Source organism: Gossypium hirsutum, chromosome A12 (assembly GCF_007990345.1).
Source record: "Gossypium hirsutum isolate 1008001.06 chromosome A12, Gossypium_hirsutum_v2.1, whole genome shotgun sequence".
Lineage (NCBI taxonomy): Eukaryota > Viridiplantae > Streptophyta > Magnoliopsida > Malvales > Malvaceae > Gossypium > Gossypium hirsutum.
Window position 1 is genome coordinate 57117953 of NC_053435.1, and position 25314 is coordinate 57143266.

Sequence of the window (25314 nt, forward strand, 5' to 3'; positions counted from 1 at the left end):
TATTTATGTATATTAATATGGTTGAATTCAATGCTAGATTTGAGTGAATTATATAAATGTTTAAAATATGAAATAAATCATATGCTCGATATTGCTTGATAAATGAAAAGTTCCATTTGAATAATAAAATTTGATGAATATATGATTTCCCGTATTGAATGTGGTTCTATATATGTTACGGACAAAATATAGCTGGGACAAGCAATCCTGTTATAGCCTTCTCGAGCATCCTATTATATAGTTCCTATGAGCAAACTGATCGCTAGTGATTTTACATGTGTAACACATTACCACAGCTCTGTGTGAGCATCCTGTTACATGATTCGATCGGTTGTGATCCAACATATAATGTAAACACAAATGCAGCTCTACGTAAGTTTCCTGATATAGGCTTTTATGCGCTTCCTAACATAGCTCACTTGAACTCCCTGTTACGTTATTTGGTGCTCCCTGATATTAACTCTTCGGAGTTATCTGTTAAGCTCTATGAGCTCCCTGATTAAAACTCTTATGAGTTTTCTTGTTTAGCCCGAATAAGTGTCCTGTTATGTAGCTTAATTAAGCATCTTGATATGTGGCTCGAGAGTGTGCTCCCTGATTAAGTGCCCTAATGGGTACCCTGATTATGAGTTGACGGTTTACAGTTTGTACACCTTGTGTGTACTACATGAGTATCCATCGATATTTCAATAATTCAATGGACAACATTTCTAACATGAGAAATTATAAGATTAAAAGAGTTATGTACCGAATACTTCTAAATACCTGAAAAGTGTAGCAGGATGAGCTTATCCATGTTTATGTGATGTACATGTGAATTATGTGGCTAACTTGCTTATTTGAGTATATGTGATTAGGCAAATTGCAAATTTGTTGGGAATCATGTTAATGTATGCTTATTTGAATGAATATAATTATTAAGTTTAATTCTTGTTATACGAACTTACTAAGCATTAAATGCTTACTAGGTTTTATTTTTCTTCTCTTTTATAGTGCTCGAAAGCTCGAAAGGGTTGGAAATTGGTCGGAGTATCATCACACTATCCTACAACTTGTTTTGGTATAAATAGCAAAATTTTTATGGTATAATAGCATGTATAAGCTAGTTAGGAAAAATGATGAAATATTTTGGTTGTAACTAGCCATTAGAATGGCTGGTGTAAAGTTTATTTTGATATAATTATATATGGCTTAGTCATTTTTTTTATGAATGAATGGTTTTAAATTGGTATATACGATAACATAAAGCTATAGTTATAATAATGTCATTGGTAAGTTTAATCACATAAATAAATGAATTAATAAGTCATGCAAAAGACTTATTTTTGGCTAATTATTATGTCTTGAATTGGTTGATATAAATATGTAAGTGCTGATGTAGGTTGTTGGCAAATTTGGGTAAGAAATAAAGCTAGAAAATAACTTTATTTTGTCCACACGAGTAGACATACGGGCGTGTGTCTTGACCGTGTGTGACACACGGCCTGGAACACGGGCATGTGGTTTGGCCATGTGTCCCTTGCATCTTAAATTTGAGAAACAAAATGCTCAGAATTTGGATCACGGGCAGAGACACGGGCGTGTGTCTCAGCTGTGTGTGATATACGGTCTAGAACACGGGCGTATGTCTTGACCATATGAACCCTGCACCTAATTTTTTAAAATTAAATTGATCACACAGCCTACTCACACGGACATGTGGCTGACTGTGTGGCACAATTCAGAGAGTTACACGAGGTTGGACACGGCTTATAACACGGGTGTGTCCCTTGACCACACACGTGTGTGAGCCCTACATCTAAGAAAAATTTTCTGAGTTTCCAATTCAGTCCTGATTCGATTCAAATGTTTAAATTGGGCTTCATGGGTCCATATAAGGGACAATATGATTAATTTCATATATGAATAGTAAATGTCATGAATTACATGAATTATTATGTAAACTCTAATGATGCTCTGTAACCTTGTTTCGGCGACGGATGCAGGTTAGGGGTGTTACATTTATTTGTATCAGAGCTATGGTTTAGTCGATTCTTGAACTAGTGTAGCGAGTAAGATTTTAGCGATACATGCCAATATTATATAATTTTTGATAGTGTGATATCTCTTGACCATTTTAAATGTGTTTTTCATATAGTAATGTCATCCAACCAAGCTAAAGCTGAATCCGAGGAAGTTGAGAGCAATACTCCAGCTTCAGTTCAAAGAGTTGCATCTAGTAGCAGAAGGCCTGAATCTAAGGGCCGTAGTGAGGAGGCAAAAGAAGCCTTCTTCCAAATGATGAATGAGTGGTTTACTGAATTTATAAGAACAAATTCTGCTGTACAACAACCTCCCCCCCGTTCCTCAACCGGTACCAGAGATGCCACAGGGTGCTGAACATGTTAGAACTGGTAAGCCTCCGATAGATAAAATCCGTAAATATGGGGCAGAGGAATTTAGAGCTAGTGTTGTTGATGATTCAAAAAGGGCTGAGTTTTGGTTGGAAAATACCATCCGGCTTTTAGATGAATTATCTTGCACATCAGCTGAATGTTTGAAATGTGTAGTTTCTTTACTGAAAGACACAACTTATCATTGGTGGAACACCATAACTTCTTTGGTACCGAGAGAAAATGTTAATGAGAATTTTTCCAAACTGAATTTAGAAAGAAGTACATCAGTCAAAGATTTCTAGATCAGAAAAAGAAAGAATTTTTAGAGCTTAAACAGGGAAATATGATTGTATCTGAATACGAGCAGGAATTTGTTCGGTTAGGCAAATATGCCAGAGAATGGGTTCCAACCAAGGTTGATATGTGTAAATGATTTGAAGAAGGCTTAAACGAAGATATCAAACTATTGATTGGAATCCTTGAATTGACAAAATTTGTAGTGTTAGCCGATCAAGCACATAAAGTTGAGGAATTAAGTAAAGAAAAGAAGCAAGCAGAGAGGGAAGCTCGGATTTCTGGTAAAAGATTTATGGGTAAATCATAATCATCTACTTTAAAGAAATCAAAGAAGTACCATGATCGTTCTACCACCTTTACGGGATATTTTGGAAAAGATCGAGGCTCTCAATGCTCTAACCCGAGATCTTCGTGTCTATCAGTAAACAGTGTTGGAAGTGTCGATAATCTCGAACTGAAATGTAAATATTGCAACAAATTTTATTTTGGGGAATGTCGTTTGTGAAGTGGAGCATGTTATTGATGTGGTTCTCTTGATCATTTTCTCAAAGACTACCCGAAAAGGATTGAAAAATATATTGATCAAACTTCAAAGCCGAATAATCCTGCCTCGAGAGGCAGACCACCCTGTCACCCTGGCAATGTTAGTGGTAGCCGAGGTACTACAAGGGATACAATAGTTAAATTTAAGGCATGAGCACCGGTAAGGACATATGCTATTCGTGCTAGACAATATGCTTCTGCACCAGACGTCATTATTGGTATATTTTCTCTACTTGATACTGGTATTACTTCTTTGATTGATCCTGATTCAACGCATTTATACATATGCACAAATTTAGTGTTTGTTAAAAATTTACTTGTTGAATTCACTGAATTTATGGTCAAAGTTTCAAACCCCATGGGCTAGTATGTTATGGTGGATAAAATTTGTAAAAACTGTCCATTGATGGTAAAGAGTTATTGCGTTCTGGCTGATCTAATGTTGTTACCCTTTGATGATTTGATGTGATTTTGGGAATGGACTGGCTAACTTAGCATGAGGCAGTGGTAAATTGTAAGCAAAAAAATATTGTGTTATAATGTCAGAATGGTGAGTTATTTCATATTGAATCTGATAAACCGGATGGATTATCTAATGTGATTTCAGACATGTCATCTATCAGTCTAGCATTAAAATGGCACCATATGAAGCTTTGTATGGCCAGAAATGTAGAAGTCCATTGTATTGGACAGAGCTCAGTGAGAAAAAGATACACGGAGTTGATTTAGTCTGTGAAACTGAAGAAAAGGTGAAAGTGATTTAGGGCAGTTTGAAAGCAGCGTCTGATCATCCAAAGTCTTATGCTGATCTTAGAAGAAAAGAGATAGAATTTCAGGTCAGGGACAAGGTATTCTTGAAAGTATCACCTTAGAAGAAAGTTCTTCGTTTTAGACGTAAAGGAAAACTAAGTCCACAGTTCATCGTGCCATATAAAATATCTAAAAGAATTGGACCTGTAGTATATCGGTTAGCATTACCACCAGAACTTAACAGAATTCATAATATTTTTCATGTGTCTATGTTGCGATGGTATCAATCGAATCCTTCACATGTTATGTAACAACCAAATTTCGGTGAGGTCGGAACAGTGGTTTCGGGACCACAAATTCGAGTTAAAAATAAAATTATTTTATTTTATTTAATTTTATGGTTGACATCATGATAGGAAGGTCACATGAAAATTTTGGTATGACAATTTTCTCGATTGTATGGTTAATTAGGTAAAGGACTAAATTGCATAAAATGCAAAAGTTTGATTCTAGTAGCTATAGGTATCAAATAGCTATAGGATTCAAAACTTAAGGTCCTTATATGGTAATTAGACGATTGAAGGGTAGTTGGTAGATATTTTAATGACTCATCCATAGAAAATTTAGAAAAGGCAAGGGACTAAATTGAAAATCACTAAAATTAAAATATGGTAATTAAATAAAAAACTATCCATCTAATTTCATATCATCTTCCCCAACATTTCCATGGAAACCCTAGGAGAGAGGAAGACAACTTACCAAGCGTGAAAAGGTATGAAGTCAAGTCCCGTTTTTAATGATTTTTATATTTTTAAAACCGGGATAGTCTAATCTCTCTATTTAGGAGATTAATTTGAAAGTTATCAAGGTATGAAATTTGGGTCATGGATGAATATGCTAAAAATTAGAAATTTATGGTAGAAAATGAAAGTTTGTTCATAGATAAACAACTTTTACAAAGTAATTTTTGATGAAAACTTGATTTAGGGACTAAAATGAAAAATGGTAAAAAAAATGGAAAATTACATGAATATGCTAAAAATTAGAAATTTATGGTAGAAAATGTGTGCTGTAAATGTTGTTTATAAATTTTGGCTAGGCTTGGAAAGAGGGTTAAATTACATGAATTTCATTTTCCGAGCCTATGGATGAAATCGAAATTTTTGAAAAGGATAGGGGCAAAATGGTAATTTTGCCTAGGTTGTAATAGAATGCAAATGTATATGAAATGTGATAGATTAATAGTCAAATTTATCCATATAGATCCGAAAAGACCAACTACAAAACTAGATCGAAGAAAGCAAAAGGTTTCGGATTAGTTAAAATTCAAAAACGAACCATTTTCCAGGTAAGTTCGTGTAACTTAACTACGTATGTTAAATGCTTGGATTTAATTGTATGATTGTGTTGAGGGGAATGAGATAACGTACATTATGAAGAAATCATAAATTGTGAAATGTGGACAAAGTGCCATGTTTTTGTTGAACGTTGAAATTCGATGGAGTAAGGTGATATGCTTGAATGAGAATAATACTCCACATGTTGTAAAAAGGATTTAACCTGGATGGGTAATCCTGATATAAGCTGCTCGAGCCTATGCTATAGATTGGATTTAGCCTGGACGGGCAATCCAAATCAAGCTCTTTAGAGCATATTTCCTAAACAGGATTTAGCCTGGATTGGTAATCCTATAACATAATATGTGTCTCGAGAGTGCGCTTGTAAGTTTGTGCCCAAAGGGGTACTTTTGAGCATACTAACCGAATGTCCATCGGCATTTCAATAGTTCACTGGAAAAAGGAATCTTGAAACAAGGAAAGGTGAAAATTTTATGGAACTTGTAATGTGATGAGCTTATGTGATTATGTTTACTTGATATTCATATGAGATTATGTGACTAACTTGTTTGAATAAGTGTATGTGTTTAGGTAACTTACCCAAAATTGATGGAATATATATTTATGTGTGCTTGTGTTGATAAATAAGACCGATAAGTCTATTTTCTGTTATACGAATTACTAAGCATAAAATGCTTACTCCGTTTATTTTTCCCTGTCTTATAGTGCTCAAAGCTCGCGAAGGTTGGTAGTCGGTCGGAGCAGTCATCACACTATCCACTATCTCATTTTGGTATAAATAGAAATCTCATTTTGGTATAATGGCATGTATAAGCTTAATTGGCCAATTATGGCTTGATGATAATGTTTGTCATCTAGCCGTTGGAATGGCTAGTAATGGTTGTTTGATATACTTGTAATGTCATGCTATGCTAGCTTTATATATATATATTAAGTGGTTGTTTTTAGTAAGTCTAACATATGGATTAAACCAAGGTAAAATTATGAACATGTATGTATGTAGTGGTATGCCATGTAAATGATGAAATTTGCTTGAGATGGATGCTTGAAGTGGTTGGATTATATTTGGTATGTCTTAGTGCAGGAACATGGTAAATTTGGGTGACAAATGAGGCTAGGAAATGGCTTGTCTTTGTCCACATAGGCAGGCACATGGGCGTGTATGACACACGGCCTGTCTCATGGGCATGTGGTCTGGCCGTGTGTCCCCTGCATCTTAAAAATGAGAAATAGAATGCTCAAAAATTTGGAACACGGGCAGAGACATGGCCATGTGTCTCAGTTGTGTAGTTGACACAGCCTTGAACATGGGCGTGTTACACGGCTGTGTGAAAACTGCACCTAAATTTCAAAAATAAAAATTTGACACACGGCTTAGCACACGAGCATGTGACTTGGCCGTGTGACTTCAATTTCCTCATGCTTTAAAAGTCAGAGAGTTACACGGGTTAGGGACACGGGCGTGTGTAGTACACGGCCTGACCACACGGGCATGTGAGCCCTACGCCTAGGAAAAATTTTAGAATTTTGCGAAAAATCCTCTGAGTTCCCGATTTAGTCCTATTTTAATTCTTACACTCGTTTTGGGCCTCGAGGGTCCATATATGGGACGATATGTATGATCTTGGAAAATGAATAGTAATTTATGTAAATTAATTGAAAAATGTTCTGAATGTTCTAGTAATACTCTGAAACCCTATTCTAATGAAAAATTCGGGTTAAGGGTGTTACATTTAGTGGTATCAGAGCTACGATTTAGCTGATTTTTAGACTAACGTAACAAGTATGAGTCTAGCTATATATGCTATTATATAAATTATGATAGTGTGATATCTCTTGACCCCTTTTAAATGTATTTTCATATAGTAATGTCTTTCAACCAAGCTAGAGCCGAGACTGAGGAAGCTGAGAGCACTGCTCAAGCTTCCGTTCAGCAAGCTGCATCTAGTGGTAGTAGAAGGTCCGTATCTGAGGGCCGAAGTGAGGTGGCAAAAGCAGCCTTCTTTTAATTGATGGCTGAATGATTTAGTGAATATATGAGAATAAATCTCGCTGTTCAACAACCTCCCTCACCTACTTCGCAAAATGATGAAATGCTACAGGATGCTAGATTTGTTAAAATTGGTAAGGCTTCTTTAGACAAAATTAGAAAACACAGGGCTGAATAATTTAGGGCTACGGCCGATGACGATCTAGACAGGGTCGAGTTCTGGCTAGAAAATACTATTCGGGTTCTAGATTAATTATCATGTACACCAGCCGAATGTCTAAAATGTGCAGTACCTTTGTTGAAAGATACGACCTTTCATTGGTGGAAAACCATATCTTCTGTGGTATCTAGGGAAACTATTACATAGGAATTTTTCCAAACAGAGTTTAAAAAGAAGCATATTAGTCAGAGATTCTTGGACCAGAAAAAGAAGGAATTTCTAGAGCTCAAACAGGGGAATATGACAGTGTCTGAGTATGAACGGGAATTTGTAGATTGAGCAAGAATGCTAGTGAATGGGTTCAGATTGAAGCTGAAATGTGCAAACGATTTGAAGAAGGGCTAAACAAAGTTATCAAGCTGTTAATTTGTAATTCTAGAATTAAGAGAATTTGCAGTGTTGGCTGAATGGGCATACAACGCCGAATAATTAAGCAAAGAAAAGAAGCGAGCGAAAAGGGAGGCTCGGGTTTCAGGTAAAAGATTTGTAAGCAAGGTGCAATCATCTGCTTCAAAGAAATCAAATAATTATCATGAGCGTTTTGCTACCTCAAGGGAGTATTCAAGAAAAGAACGAAGCTCTAAACGCACCAACCCGAGGTCTTCATCTCCCTTAACCACTAGTGTTGGGAGTGTTGGCAACCCTAAACCACGATGCAATGTCTGTAATAAATTACATTTTGGAGAGTGCTGGATAAGAAGCGGGGCTTGCTTCAAGTGTGGTTCTCTCGACCATTTTCTTAAAGATTGCCCGGAAAGGGTTAAGAAAGACATTGAATAAACCTCGAAATGGAGTAATCCTGCCTTGAGGGGTAGACCACCACAGTATTCTGGAAATGTTAGCGGTAGTTATAGTACTGCAAAGGATTTAGCAGCTAAATCTGAGGCCTAAGCTCCGACAAGAACCTATGCAATATGTACAAGGGAAGACGTTTTGGCACCAGATGTCATCATTGGTACATTCTCTCTACTTGATAGTGATATTATTGCTTTAATTGATCCTGGTTCCACGTACTCATATAAATGCGCAAAATTTGTATCTAATAAAAATATGGTTGTTGAATTCACTGAATTTATGGTTAAAGTTTCAAACCCCTAGGGTCAGTATGTTATGGTGGATAAAGTTTGTAAAAATTACCCATTGATGATAGAGGGTTATTATTTTTTGACTAATTTGATGTTGTTACCCTTTGATGAATTTGATGCAGTGGGAAATTGTAAGCATAAATACATTGTATTGAAGTGTCAAAATAGTGAGTTACTTCGGGTTGAATATGAGAAACTGGATGGACTGTCTAACTTGATTTCAGCAATATTAGCACAGAGATATATTAAAAAGGGTTATGAGGCTTACCTTGTTGTTGTACTAGACACCAAAGTGTCAAAGTTGAAAATCCAGTCAGTGCCAGTTGTTTGTGAGTTTCCTAAGGTATTTCCAGAAGAACTACCTGGTTTACCTCCAGCTAGAAAGGTGAAAATTTTCATACACCTTGTGCCAGGGACGACGCCGATATTTATAACACCTTATAAAATGACTCCTGCTGAATTGAAAAGTTGAAGGTACAGTTGCAAGAGTTGATTGATAGAAAATTTGCCCGACCCAGTTTTTCACCATGGGGTGCACCAGTATTGTTTGTAAAGAAGAAAGATGGGACATTGAGATTATGCATCGATTATAGATAGCTTAATAAAGTCACAATCAAGAATAAATACATGTTGCCTCGTATAGATGACTTGTTTGATCAATTAAGAGGAGCCATTGTATTTTCAAAAACTGATTTACGATCTGGTTATTATCAGTTGTGAGTAAAAGATTCAAATGTGTTGAAGACGACTTTCAAAACCAGATATTGGTATTATGAGTTTTTGGTGATGCCATTCGGATTAACAAATGCCCCAGCGATATTTATGGATTTAATGAATAGAATTTTCCAACCATACCTGGATAGGTTCATGGTTGTTTTTATTGATGATATTTTGGTTTACTCTCGGGATGTGAATGAGCATGCTGAATATCTGAGAATTGTTTTGCAAACTCTGCATGAGAAAAAACTGTATGCTAAATTCATTAAATGTGAATTTTGGCTACGAGATGTTAGTTTCCTTGGACATGTTGTATTTGTATAAGGTGTTCAGGTAAACCCGAACAAAATTTTAGCTATCGTAAGCTGGAAGCCTCCAAAGAATGTTTCAGAAGTCAGAAGTTTTCTGGGACTAGCAGGATACTATCGGAGATTTGTTAAAGGGTTCTCAATGATAGCTTATCGATGAATCGGTTGTTGCAAAAAGAGGTGAAATTCAAGTGGACTGATAAATGCCAGCAGAGTTTTGACAGATTGAAAGCTTTACTGATGGAAGCGCCCGTATTAGTCCAACCTAAATTGGGTAAGGAATTTACAGTTTATAGCGATGCCTCGTTGAATGGTTTAGGATGTGTGTTGATGTAAGATGGTAAAGTAGTGACCTATGCATCTAGGCAGTTAAAACCGCATGAAAGAAACTACCTAGTACATGATCTTGAATTAGCAGCTATTGTTTTTGCATTAAAAATATGGCGGCATTATCTTTTTCATGAAAAATGTCACATCTTTACGGATCATAAAAGTCTGAAGTATTTAATTGTAACAACCCTAACCCATACCTGTCACCGGATTAGGGTTACGAGGCATTACCGAACAAAACATAGCTCAAAATAGTCTTTCAATTTTAAACATTTACAAAATTATAATGCATGTACCTTACCAAGCATAGTTCGAACCACATGTGTTTCACATCCATATATCGAGTATACTCCAAGTCATCCGTATGTATGCATTTGATTCATATATAAATTACTAATCAAATCACATATAAAACACATAACTAATAAAATCATTCAAGTTTTATTAGTAAAAAAAAATCATATACGAACCATGCTTCATCAATTCAAATACGTCAATATTATTGATCAATTCCAATTATTAGAACTAAGTTGTTATACAACAAAACCAATTTACACATTCCAAATTACACATGTTTCGTATTTATAGGATTTAAACCGTCTAAGCCATTTCAATCCATGTCTTTAACTAAATAACAAACGTAACATTTAATAAACATTATACATGCGCCTGTTAAACTAATTTGGCCATATCACACAGTTCAATAATCATTTACACGTAAAATGTTAGGTAACTTTATACATGACCAACTATATTTTTTATTTTATTTTTTTCACTACCAACTTATATACATTACACCATAGTCACGTCAACAATTTTAAACATAAACAACCATTTTTAAGTACATCTAATTTGTATGCTAAATATCATATAAACATAACAAATCCATTATCCCTATTTTCGTCATCAACTTAGCCTCCAATTATCAAATCCAACCATCATAAAACATGAACATCATTTGCCCTTTTTTTAAATATATTTGCCGAATCAAAACATGTCAATTGCACATGCTATGCTTCATGCCAAAATGTCATGTAGTCCACCAAATCATTTCTCACTTATTCAACTATCAAATTTTGAAATATAACACATTATAAAATAACCATATGACCACAAATCATAATCATCAATAGCCATTACTTATGCACTAAAGTAACTAACAAATTAGCAATTAAAAACACATACATTCCTTATCAAGACTTTAATCTACATATATGACACATATCAAATTCGAGCATTAAACCAACCACCATAGTCTTTAAAATATCTATCCATGAATCAATAACATATGCATATAATTAAAATACATATATATACCTAGCACAAAGCCGAATGCATATACACATTATAAACCTAGTTTGTCTCATAATATGACCAAATCAAATTTATCAATTATAGTATTTTCCAATTCAATTCACATAGCAAATTATACATAAAAAATTTGGTCATTATTAAACCACACCAAATAGCCAAATTCACAAGGCATAGTAATATCATCTCATAACTTATCTTATAAGAACATATACAATGAAGCAAAAACACATTCATCAACTAAGATATACCACATATCATAGTTCCAAAATGAACTACTTATAACTGAAAGTAATTAGCCATTAACAACATTATTAAGCTATTTTCGCATGGCTAAATATATATACAAATCAAAAAGAACCAAATTGAAACTAGCCTATACATGCCACATAACCAAATCTCAAAACATTATTTACCAAAATGATAACTGGATAGTGTGATGACATCTCTAACAACTTTCAACCCGAGCTGTCCCTGAAATTCTATAGACATAGGAAAAACACACAGAGTAAGCTTTGAAAGCTTAGAAAGTCATAAGAAAATAAATCATTTCAATGATATTTATAAACCAATATCACTAAACCGAATTTAACAAATCTAAATCATATATAAACATTCATTGTACTCGTAAATTCATATAACTACATTAAATAACTCCACCTATCTTATTTATCAATGAACATATAATCATGCTATCAAATTCAGTTAACAACTGTTAGCTCAATCATATAAATCAAACTCGCACAAACCAAATTCACATAAACCAAATTCGCATACTTGAATCATATAGTTAACCAAGATCAACTTTATTTTACTAAATATATATTACATATAAAGCATACATGTAACGCCCCGTACCCAAGACCGTCGCCGGAGTCGAACACGAGGTGTTAACAGACTTAATTCATTACTCAAACAGCTCAAACAATTTATTTTTAAAATTTCCAATCAAGCTAGCAATCTGCGTCACAGTCGCTTAAAAATTCATATCTCGAGTTTCGAAACTCAAAATCCAATTCCATAAATTTTCCCTGAAACTAGACTAATATATATATTTTCTATTTTTTTCTAGATTTTTTTTTCAAGCCAATTAGTACAGTTTATTAGTTAAAGTCTCCCCTGTTTCAGGGTTCGACTGCTCTGACCTCTGTATATTACGAATCCGATATCTCTCTGTACAGAATTTCAATGACCATGATGTTTGTTTCTATTAAAACTAGACTCAACAAGGAATCTTTACATATTAAGAATGGCTTCTAATTATTTTTTTACAATTTATGATAAATTGTTAAAGTCAGAACAGGGGATCTAGAAATCACTCTGGCCCTATTTCACAAAAATTAAAATATCTCATAAAATATAATTTATATACCTGTTTTGTTCAATCCATATGAAAATAGACTAATTAAGCTTCAATTTCATAACTTACTCATCATTTAATTCCATTTATACTATTTGTAGTGATTTTTCAAATTTACATCACTACTGCTGTCAGATTCTGTTTTATGGCAAATTTCACTTTACTAAGGATTTTCATGGACTAAATAGCATTTTAAACATACATAACATCAAATATGACTTAGATTGGCCATTCAAATGGCTAATTATTTACAAACCCTTTTCTTACCAAACCATAGCCATATCATAAGATCAATTACACAAAGTGAGTGTTTTGCCATACATGCCACATTCAAAATACACAAGCCATTTTACCAATTTAAGCCTTCGGATAGTGTGAACGAGTCGTCGACCTATCTCGATTCTCAAGCCGGCTTGTCAAAACTACAATGAAAGAAAAGAAGGGAGTAAGCACAAATGCTTAGTAAGTTCACATGCAAATAGCAAGTAACATAATCACACAATCTCACATAAAACATCATTTGCATAAACAAGACCAAGACATTCATGTTTCATTTGCATTTAATATCTTTCTACGATTTCATCATACCAAGTTTTCAACCTGAGGGTTTAAGCACATACCTGTCAAATTTTCTCATTTACCACACTTACCAACATGTCACCTTCGTTTTAGGCCTTCTTCTTATTCACGTAAGATTCACCTGTTGAACACATCAGAATATAATTCGAATACGCGGATCTCATGAACATAAGAGCCATACCCGCAGCTAGACAAACTCAATAGCCTACGGAACTTATGTAGCCAAGCTACCATGTAACCCGCCCATAAGTGAACTCGGACTCAACTCCACGAGCTCGGGTGTTCGCATCCATAAGTGAACTCAGACTCAACTCAGCGAGCTTGGATGCCTAGTTACATCTCACGAACTCGGACTCAACTCAACGAGTTCGGAACTCAACCATCCTAGTGACATGTCACTTGTATTATAATCTATTCCCAAGGTTAAAACGGGCTTTTTCCTCGATTACACATCTTTGCCGTCTTCCACGGATTATCGAAATCGATACTTCGGTGATAGTTCATACTTATCAAGTAATTCACATAATTACATACTATTCAACAATAACCACAAAACATAACATTTCATGATAATAATAAGCATCATATCACATAAACAACATTAAATTGCTCAAAATGACAATTATGTTACTACATTTACACATGAACTTACCTCGGTACAAAATTATTAGCAATCGAGCCTATTCTTCGTAAACTTTGTTTTTCCCTCGATTGCGACTTGAATCTCGTTTCTCTTGATCTATAATGCCAAATTAATCTTATTTAATACATACATTCATCAAAACAGCATTCAATACGAACTTTGGAAAAATTACATTTTTGCCCCTAAACTTTTGCATAATTACACTTTTTCCCCTAGGCTCGGGAATTAAACTTCATCCCTTATTCTTATGTTTTATGACATGCTGATCATTTTTCCCTTCTATGGCAACATCAAATTCACACTCTAACATGTACTTATGACTATTAGGTATTTTTACCGATTAAGCCCTTTTACTCGTTTTCGCTTAAAACCGAGTAGTACATGTTGTCTAACATAATTTAAAACCTCATATTCTATCATAAAACACCAAAATACACAAATTTCACCTATGGGTATTTTTCCAAATATGAACCCTAGGTTGAATTATTGCTAGCATAACCTTAATTGAGCTACCAGGATTCCAAAAACGTAAAGAACATTAAAAACGGGGCTTGGAATCACTTACTATGGAGCTTGGAAGCTTGAAACAAACCCTAACTATGGAGAACCCTTGAAATTTCGGCCTAATGAAGAATATGGACAAAAATTGGCTTTTAATTTTGTTTTTAATTCATTTTAATAACTAAATGACCAAAATGCCCTTACTACTAAACTTTCCAAAAATTCCATCCATGTCCAATTTTTGTCCATAGACTTAAAAAATTGGTCAAATTTATATTTAAGACCTCCTCACTAATATGCCAAAACAATTTCATACTAAAAACTCCTAGAATGCAAGTTTTGCAAATTATTCGATTTAGTCCCTAATTTCAATTTAAGCACTTTAGGCATAGGATTTCATCACGAAATTTTCACACAATCATGCAATCATATCATAAACATCAAAATAATTATAAAATAATTATTTCTTTCTCGAATTTGTGGTTATGAAACCACTATTCCGATTAGGCCCTAATTCGGGATATTACAATACACCAACTCAACCATTTTAATTTCATTATCTATTCAAGTTTTCGAAACAGAAATCATATAGCAAAGACATATTTCTTATTTCATAATTCTCATGCTTGAAACATAGAACCATAATTTCATATAACGAACATATATATAACACATCATTTATTTATATACACTCATACTATTCTTTGTCATGTATTTTACATATAGTCATATGATACATACTTACCTTTCGTTTTTGAATTTCGTAACAAGTCACACGTACCTGAATCGAATACAATTTCACATTTTTATTCATTTCTCGGAATGCTCGTTGAACCATTCAGAATTGGATAGGATACTCGGATAATCACACATATCACACAATGCCAACGTCCTAGACGTGGTCTTACATGTAATCACATATCGATGCCATTGTCCCAGACAGGGTCTTATACGAAACAAATATGATGCCGATGTCCCAGACATGGTCTTACTCGTAACCACATATATTGATGCCAACGTACTAGACGTGGTCTTACTCGCACACATATATCGAAATCACATATCGATGCCAACGTATTAAACGTGGTCTTACTCGCAGACATATATCGATGCCATGGTATTACTCGCACATCACATATCAGAATCCTATGTCATGGCATATGTATCCTAGCTATTCCTAAGGTTCATACGGGGCTTTCAAATGTCGTAACTCGATAGGTTCAAGCTCGTAATTAATTCTTCAATGCTTAAATCATTTCGATATATACACATATATTTATTATAATTCAATTCAGCACATATAATACATATACAATCGAATTTAACAACATTTATTTATTTATGAACTTACCTCGTACGGACACGAACGGACCGGAACGACTATTCGATAATTTTCAACTTTCTCCGATCCAAATATGATTTTTCTCATTTCTTGATCTAATTCAATGCAAAATCAACTTTTTAATCATTTATTCAATCAAATTAATCCAAAAACACATAAATGAGCAAATTACACTTTTTCCCCTGACATTTCGTATTTTTTCAATTTAGTCCCTATTTCAAAACAACTCAAAATATTCAAAATTTCAACATACTCTAGTTAGGACGAATTTACCTTATGTCCCTAGCAGCCCATTAATTTTATTTCTTTCACATTTTGACCCCTCAATTTTCAAATTTCACAATTTAGTCCTTAATAAGCATTTTTATCAAAAATTACTTAATAAAACATGATAATCTAACATCAAATATTTATTTTTCATCATCAAACAACAAAAACAACAAGCTGTCATCAATGACAAATCACAAAATACACAACCAATTCAAAAATTCAAGCATGGGCTAGCTAGTATTCGAAGCAACGATCTCAAAAACATAAAAATTATCAAAAATCGAACAAAATCCATACCTTAATTTGGTCTCCAAAGTGTCGAACCCTGAAACAAAGAAAATGTCTTTTTTTCTCACTTACATTCGGCTATATGGATGAAAAATCCACTAACTTTATGATTTGTTTCATTTATTTACAAATTAATATACCATTTAAAAAATTATCCTTTGTAATTTAATTAAGAAACCATATAATGGTTGTCATTAACTGTCCATACCACTATTAAATGGCCTAATTTAATTTTAAGGCCTCCATATTAAAAAGAACATAGCAATATAGCTCATTAACAATTAGCATGCCACTTTTACGTTTTATGCGATTAAGTCCTTTTTGTAAATTAAGCACACAAATAATAAAATTTCCATACGAAGCTTTCACACATATCAATTCACATATTATAAACACGGAAATAATATTAAAATATTTTTTTAACTCAGATTTGTGGTCCCGAAATCACAATTCTGACTAGGGTCTAAGCCGGGCTATTACAACTCTCCCCCCTTTGGGATTTTTGTCCCCGAAAATCTTACCAGAAAGTAGAGTAAATGATTTTCTTCCACATAGTACATTACTAATTCACACATGATTTCGAATTTCATATTTCTTTAATCTCTCAAGTAAGATTTTGATCTGTCTTTCGCTATACATCATATCAAATTGAACTGTTTATAACCGTATTGAATTACCTTCATTTTCTGCTCAATTTCTCTGATAACGTTAATCCCACAGATCATTACCTCATAAAACTCGATCCTGAAACAACAGAGTTCGATAACTGCAACCATACGATACCTCATATTATGTCATTAATATAATCACATGATAGCTTATCGAACAACAATAATCTTTCTTTTTTGCTGTAACGCCCAAAAATCCTGAAATCCTAAACTTTCTTTGTTTTCGATGTTGATAAAAATTGTGTTTTATATTCCTAGCCAAGTGATAATTATAGTGGGTCTTAATTAAGATTTGAGTTCAAACCTAGGGGTAAATGAAATTAGAGTTTAATAATTAAAAAGACCTTGTTGGCAAGTAGTTGGGCTTTTAAATAAAGAAAGGGAAAAATGACATCAAAAAGCCTTGTGGAAGAGTGGCTAAGTGACGCCACTTAGAGTGTAGGGAGGTGGTGTTAGTGGCTAGCAAGGAGATCCAAGGTTCAAATCCTAGTTTAGTATTTTTAGAAGTTTAATTTTGGCCTTCTAGAAGGATGGAAGTGGCGTGAAGATGGACTCCAAGGGGAGTGATCAGAAGAGAAATTTGAGGAAAGGATCAAGGGGTTATCAGGGAGAAAAACAAGGAGATGAGAAGTGAGGAGCAAGTGAAGCTGAAATGGGAACTTGGGCTTGAGGAATTCAGCCATAAGGGTTATAAATAGGTGCCGAATGTAAGGGTATCAGGCTAATGCCAAATTTTTTTTAACATTGCTACTAGAAACCCTATTCTCTTCAAGATCCAAAAAGCCGAAAACCATTGCTTCCTTCTTTCTTTTCTTGTGCTGATTCTCTATTCTTCCTTTGCTCAAGTCTTTGATCCATTGTTAGTTAGCCGATTTCTTCTTGATTCCCTTGGTGCCAGATAAACCTTATTCATCATACCAAGTTTAAAAGTCGAAAAGCTGAATCTTTCAAGGGCCGAATACTCTTTGACCTAATCTAGCGTAAGTGTTTGCTCTTCCAATCAGTTTTTGCTAAGGTATCGATTATTGTTTCTCACTTCTTCTAATCAGTTTTTGGGTAGGAATAGGTATCAAATTTTAGTTTTGGATCCCTTCCGATTTGCTTTTCAAGCAAGAGACTTTGGTAAGTACTCTTAATCTTGGTTGGCCGAATGGTCATAATTAAGGTAAGGGGACTTGTGTTGGATACCAGTCACCTATTAATCTGGTTTTAATAGTTAAGATTGATGCAGATCTAGGAGTTGATCATGGTTAGTGATTAAAGAAGGGGTTATTATACTTGTCACGCAAGGTAGGGTGAAAGGTGAGGTTTCAGTTTTAGTAAAAATATGTATTAAGCATGCGATTAATTGTAGGATGATATTGTTTGTAGGTCGGTGACTAAGGGAATCATAGCACGCTTGCTTACCAGGTGTGTACATACACTGCACACACAAGTAGATCACAAAAAGTTGAAAAGCCGGAAAGTCGAAAAGTCGAAATGCCGAAAAGTCAAAAGTTTGGCTGCGATAATCTTACGAGTGCACGAACACTAGTGAGGAGGAAACTGATAGGTTGTCTGAGGCCATGGGCGATTCCATAGACTTGGGCTGCAATCTGTCCAACCAGGCCAGAATGGGCTTAATGGGCTCGATGGGCTATTGGGCCCATAATAGGCAAAAATTGACATTTGATGCTATCTGATGGAATATTGTATGCGAGCATGAATATGCATGTGATTTGTGTCTAATGGGCCATATGAATATGAATTGGGCCTAATGGGCTATATGAATGTGAATTGGGCCTGATGGGCCATATGAATGAGATTGGGCCAAGTGGGCCATATGCACATATGTAGGGGTTTTAGGCCTAGTATATGATAACTACATAAAACTTAATTAATACATTGCGACCGTGGACAAGTCATAGGGTTAAGGTGTGGCAACGGGTATATGCATGTCTAGGATTGGATCTAGGGAGAGCTTGGTACTTAAGCGGTCTTAATGACTCACCTTCTCTTCTCTAGAATCCTACCTGGTGCATAGTATTCGTTCATCTTAGCTCACGAGATTTGTTAACGGGCCAAGTTTAGTGAAAACCATAATAAAGGGAAAATTACCAAAATGCCCCTAAGGGCAAAAATGACCAAAATACCCTAGGGGTTGAATGTAGGTTTTATTGATGTGACATGCATACATATGATATTCTGCTTAGGTTGCATATGGGTTGGGAATTATGGAACGTAGGAAGTATATGAGGATTGCATGGTTGCTTGACAATCGTGGATCTGCCGACAACTTTTAAAGCCCAATATGTAAATGAAGGTAGTTCCGCATCCGGGCTACCATTGATGTATCGGTTGGGAAGGCCGATATTTATATCCTCACATAGTGTGATGGGGGACAGAGCTGGTATGTAGCGGATGGATTACTGGGATGGGATCGCATTGCATGTTTGTTGTTGTATGATGATTTTTCGAATGCTTATTTTTCGAGGAGGGTTGTACACACTGAGTTTACGAAAACTCACCCCCTCTTTTATTTTATTTTCAACTGATGCTCAGTAGAAGGTTCGATGTTCGGAGGGACTCTGGGTGACCAGCTAGCAAGATAATTTGGACTTGTTTTTTTAAAAAAAAGCATATAAGTTTCTATTTTATTAAGTACTATTCAAATGAGATTTTAACAGGGCTTCCATTTTGTTATTATTTGGATTATTATTTCTATGTGATGTAACTATAAGAAGTTGAACATGGTTTCTTAAACTATAGTATGCCTTTTCTACGTTTTCACAACTAAATTTTTAAGTGACTTGTTTTCATCAAATCTTATGTTCAAACAAGTGATTGAAAGGAGCTTCTTTTTTAATTAAGATTTTCTTTTGTTTTAAGAAAGGTTTTCAAAGAAAATAAGTTTTTCGCTAAAACACTTCAATGTGACACGTCGAATTCGGCCATAACGTCCGGGCCGGGTTTGGGGTGTTACATTTAATGGTATCAGAGCCCAGGTTGCAAAACTCGGGCTATGAAGTGGGCCTTATTACTTGATTTCTTATTTCTTTTTGTATTTTAAAATAAAAATTTACAATGATTTGGAAAAGAGGAAGTCTTGCTGAGCGGCATACCGAGTCTCCGACGTCGAACCAAGTAAGTACTTTTATTCTTAAATTTGTTTAAATTGTTATGCAGTAGATAGTTAAAGGGCTATTTTAGATGATTTTGTTAGAGTGGAACTGAAGCCCGTAGGATCCTGAAACTGTAGAGGATTTTTGAAAATAATATTCTGTTTAAATACTTTCATAAAACATTGGGTTAAATATTGAAACTAACTAAAACTTCATAAAAATTTCTAATTCAGATAATACGTGAATCGACGATGAGTGCTAAAAGAGGTGCAAGAGGCCGTGGCCGAGGCCATGGAAGTGTTAGGGCTGAATCATTGGCATCGAGCCATATGCGCGATGTTAGAGTAGAAGAGGTTCCGGGAGAAGATGCATTGTCACAGGCAATGCTGAAGATTTTGGAAAGTGTCGTTAGGCCCAACAATGGCACTGGAAATCGGGGGTCCATTCTGGAGTGACTTCGATCGAATGGGGCTGAGATCTTTAAGGGCGTGGCTAGCGTGGCTCCTAACGTGGCGAAATATTAGTTGGAGGCCAGTGAAAAGATAATGGAGGACTTGGAATGCTCACCTGAACAAAAGCTGAAAGGGGCAGTGTCACTGCTTAGGGAAGAAGCCTACCAGTGGTGGTTGATTGTGAAAGAGGGCAGCCAACCGAAGCGGGTCACTTGGGAGTTTTTCAAAGCTGCATTCCAAGGGTATTATGTGGGCGCAAGCTATGTGGATGCTAGAAGGAAGGAGTTCCTAAACTTGACCCAAGGAAACAAATCAGTGGCGGAGTATGAAGTAGAGTTTCTATGCCTTAGTAGGTATGCAAGAGTAATGGCGACAACGAAGTATGAGCATTGCATTAGGTTTGAGGATGGACTTAGAAATAGCCTCAAGGTACTGATAACTCCACAAAAGGAACGAGTTTTCTCAGAATTGGTAAAGGAAGTAAAGATAGTGGAGGAGGTAAAGCGCACTGAGCGCCTAAACCGGAAGAAAGAAAGGGTGAGAATAAGAGGGAGGCTGAGACTCCTGGTGTGGGACAGAGGCCTAGGGCTAGGGCCAGAAATAATGGGCCAGTTAGAGTAGGGCCCTCTGCTGCTAAACCAGGGGTGCCACCTTGTGTTGATTGCGGGAGAAGACATGGAGGCGAATGTTGGAAGAATGGGAGCTTGTTTCGCTTATGGGTCTATGGAGAATAGGATCAAGGATTGCCCCTGAATGCTAGGACGAGAGCCAGTAGTGGGCCAAGGTGGTGTTCAGCCACCAAGGGGTGGTCAGCTGTCGCTAAGGGGTCGTGGGCAGGCCAGGGGCGGTAACGGTAATGGTCGTGGACATGGAGCACTAGGCGGAAATACGGGCAATGCTGAGGCGAGACAGCCAACCTTGGTCTATGCTGCTCGTCGCCGAGAAGACGGGGATGCCCCAGATGTGATAACGGGTATATTCTTTATATATGGGTTACCTTACACAGCCTTAATTGATAGTGGATCGACGCATTCATATATTGCATGCAATAAGACTGAGTCTTTGGGTGATATGTTTGAGATTATTGGGAATGAGATAATTGTGATTAGTTCGTTAGGGCAATCGGTAGGAGTGAATAAGTTGTTTGGGAAGCTACCCTTAGTAGTCCAAGGGGTTACCTTTTTAGCGGATTTGATGGAGTTGTCGTTTAGTGAGTTTGACTTAATCTTGGGTATGGATTGGCTGGTGAAGCACCGAGCCACCTTGGATTGCGCTGCAAAGTGAATAATGTTAAGAACGGCGGAGGATAAGGAAGTAGTGGTGATTGGTGAATGCCAGAACTATTTTTCGAACGTGATTTCAGCGTTCAGGGCTGAGAACGAAAGGGATGCAAAGCCATTTTGGCTTATATTAGTGATACGGAGGCTAAGAGCCCTACTGTTAAAGAGTTGAGAATAGTTAGGGAATTTTCGGATGTTTTCCCCGAGGAGCTGCCTGGGTTGTCACCCAGTAGAGAGGTAGAATTTGGAATCGAGTTCTTACCTAGAATGGCTCTAATGTCTATCGCTCCTTACCAGATGGCACCAAAGGAGTTGGCAGAACATAAGGCATAGATTCAGGAATTGCTGGATCGAGGATTCATATGAGCAAGTGTGTCTCCATGGGGAGCACCAGTGTTATTCGTGAAGAAGAAGGATGGAACCTTGTGAATGTGCATCGACTATCGACAGTTAAACAAGTTAATTGTTAAAAACAAGTACCCTCTACCGAAAATCGATGATCTTTTCGATCAGTTTAGGGGAGCTCAGTTTAGGTAGTTTTGGGCCCTGAGTTAGTAGCCGATACTGAGGATAAGGTAAAATTGATTCGGGATCGTTTGAAGGAGGCCTCAGATAGGCAGAAGTCGTATGCTGACCTTAAGCGTCTAGAGATATAGTATGCAGTGGGGGACTTAGTTTTTCTTAAGGTCTCTCCTTGGAAGAAAGTATTAAGATTGGACGGAAGGGGAAGCTAAGCCCAAGGTTCATTGGGCCATATCGGGTTGTAAGGAGGATTGCGCCAGTCGCTTATCAGCTGGAGTTACCTCCTAAACTAAGCCAGATCCACGATGTGTTTTATGTTACCATGCTGAGACGGTATCGCTTAGATCCTTCGCATGTCGTGGCGGTTGAAGAAATCGAGGTCAGGCCAAACGTAACTTTCGAGGAAGAGCCCATACAAATAATTGATTGAGATGTCAAAGAACTGAGAAGGAAGTCCGTTCCATTAGTCAAAGTGCTTTGGCAGAATCACTAGGCTGAGGAGGCTACTTGGGAACCTGAGGAAGCGATGTGATGCCAATATTCTCAATTGTTTGAATCAGGTAAAATTTTGAGGACAAAATTTCTTTTAGGGGGTAGAGTTGTAACGCCCCAAAAATTCTGAAACCCAAAAATCCCGAAATCCCAAACTTTCTTTGTTTTTGGTGTTGATAAAAATTGTGTTTTATATTCCTAGCCAAGTGATAATTATAGTAGGTTTTAGTTAAGGTTTGAGTTCGAACCTAGGGGTAAATGAAATTATAGTTTAATAATTAAAATGACCTTGTTGGCAAGTAGTTGGGCTTTTAAATAAAGATAGTGAAAAATGGCATCAAAAAGCCTTGTGGAAGAGTGGCTAAGTAACGCCACTTAGAGTGTAGGGAGGTGGCGTTAGTGGCTAGCAAGGAGATCCAAGGTTCAAATCCTAGTTTAGTATTTTTAGAAGTTTAATTTTGGCCCTCTAGAAGGATGGAAGTGGCATGAAGATGGACTCCAAGGGGAGTGATCAGAAGAGAAATTTGAGGAAAGGATCAAGGGGTTATTAGGGAGAAAAACAAGGAGATGAAAAGTGAGAAGCAAGTAGAGCCGAAATGGGAGCTTGGGCTTGAGGAATTCGGCCATAAGGGTTATAAATAGGTGCCGAATGCAAGGGTATCAGGCTAATACCGAAATTTTTTTTCACCTTGCTACCAGAAACCCTATTCTCTTCAAGATCCAAAAAGTCGAAAACCATTGCTTCCTTCTTTCTTTTCTTGTGCCGATTCTCTATCCTTCCTTTGCTCAAGTCTTTGATCCATTGTTAGTTAGCTGATTTCTTCTTGATTCCCTTGGTGCTAGATAAACCTTATTCATCATACCAAGTTTAAAAGTCAAAAAGCTGAATCTTCCAAGGGTCGAATACTCTTTGACCTAATCTAGTATAAGTGTTTGCTCTTCCAATCAGTTTTTGCTAAGGTATTGATTATTGTTCCTCACTTCTTCTAATCGATTTTTGGGTAGGAGTATGTATCGAATTTTAGTTTTGGATCCCTTCCGATTTGCTCTTCAAGTAAGAGACTTTGGTATGTACTCTTAATCTTGGTTGGCCGAATGGTCATAATTAAGGTAAGGGGACTTGTGTTGGATACTAGTCACCTATTAATCTGGTTTTAATAGTTAAGATTGATGTAGACCTAGGAGTTGATTATGGTTAGTGATTAAAGAAGGGGTTGTTATACTTGTTGCGCAAGGTTGGGTGAAAGGTGAGGTTTCAGTTTTAGTAAAAGTATGTATTAAGCATGCGATTAACTGTAGGATGATATTGTTTGTATGTTGGTGACTAAGGGAATCGCAGCACGCTTTCTTACCAGGTGTGTACATACACTACACACACAAGTAGATCGGAAAAAGTTGAAAAGCCAAAATGCCGAAAAGCCGAAAGTTTGGCTGCAGCAGTCTTACGAGTGCGTGAACACTCGTGAGGAGGAAACTGATAGGTTGTCTGAGGTCCATGGGCGATTCCATAGACTTGGGCTGTGATCTGGCCAACCGGGCTAGAATGGGCTTAATGGGCCTGATGGGCTGTTGGGCCTATAATAGGCAAAAATTGACATTTGATGCTATGTGATGGAAATCTGTATGCGAGCATGAATATGCATGTGATTTGGGTGTAATGGGCCATATGAATATGAATTGGGCTTGATGGGCTATATGAATGTGAATTGGGCCTGATGGGCGATATGAATGAGATTGGACCAAGTGGGCCATATACACGTATGTAGGGGTTTTGGGCCTTGTATATGATAACTACATAAAAATTCATTAATACATTGCGACCGTGAACAAGTCATAGGGTTAAGGTGTGGCAACAGGTATATGCATGTCTAGGATTGGATCTAGGGAGAGCTTGGTACTTAAGCGGTCTTAATGACTCACCTTCTCTTCTCTGGAATCCTACCTGGTGCATAGTAATCATTCATTTTAGGTCACAGGATTTGTTAACGGGCCAAGTTAAGTGAAAACCGTAATAAAAGGAAAATTACTAAAATACCCTTAAGGGCGAAAATGACCAAAATACCGTAGGGGTTGAATGTAGGTTTTATGGATGTGACATGCATACATATGATATTCTGCTTAGGTTGCATATGGGTTGGGAATTATGGAACGGAGGAAGTATATGAGGATCACATGGTTGCTTGACAATCGTGGACTGCCGACGGCTTTTAAAGCCCAATATATAAATGAAGGTAGTTCCGCAACCGGGCTACCATTGATGTGTCGGTTGGGTCGGTTGATACTTATATCCCCACATGGTGTGACGGGGGACGAAACTGGTGTGTAGCGGATGGATTACTGGGATGGGATCGCATTGCATGTTTGTTGTTGTATGATGATTTTTCGAATGCTTGTTTTTCGACGAGGGTTGTACGCACTGAGTTTGCGAAAACTCACCCCCTCTTTTATTTTATTTTCAGGTGATGCTCAGTAGAAGGTTCGATGGTTGGAAGGACTCTGGGTGGCCAGCTAGTAAGATAATTTGGACTTGTT

At 36.5% G+C, this 25314-nt stretch overlaps 1 protein-coding gene across 1 annotated transcript; it reads left to right on the forward strand.

The window, feature by feature from the left end:
- The first annotated feature begins 21241 nt into the window (after nucleotides 1-21241).
- Nucleotides 21242-22101, forward strand: LOC107934047 (uncharacterized). The gene is made up of 2 exons (XM_016866383.1): nucleotides 21242-21768; nucleotides 21903-22101. The coding sequence occupies exons 1-2, from the start codon at nucleotides 21242-21244 to the stop codon at nucleotides 22099-22101; spliced, it is 726 nt and encodes a 241-aa protein (XP_016721872.1).
- Nucleotides 22102-25314: the final 3213 nt, after the last annotated feature.

Bases quoted from the DNA above. Each gene is read 5' to 3' on its own strand.
- LOC107934047 (XM_016866383.1), top strand. From the start codon at position 21,242: ATGCTAGGACGAGAGCCAGTAGTGGGCCAAGGTGGTGTTCAGCCACCA. The intron at 21,769-21,902 runs GTGAATAATGTT...GGCTTATATTAG, and splicing joins ACCTTGGATTGCGCTGCAAA to TGATACGGAGGCTAAGAGCC.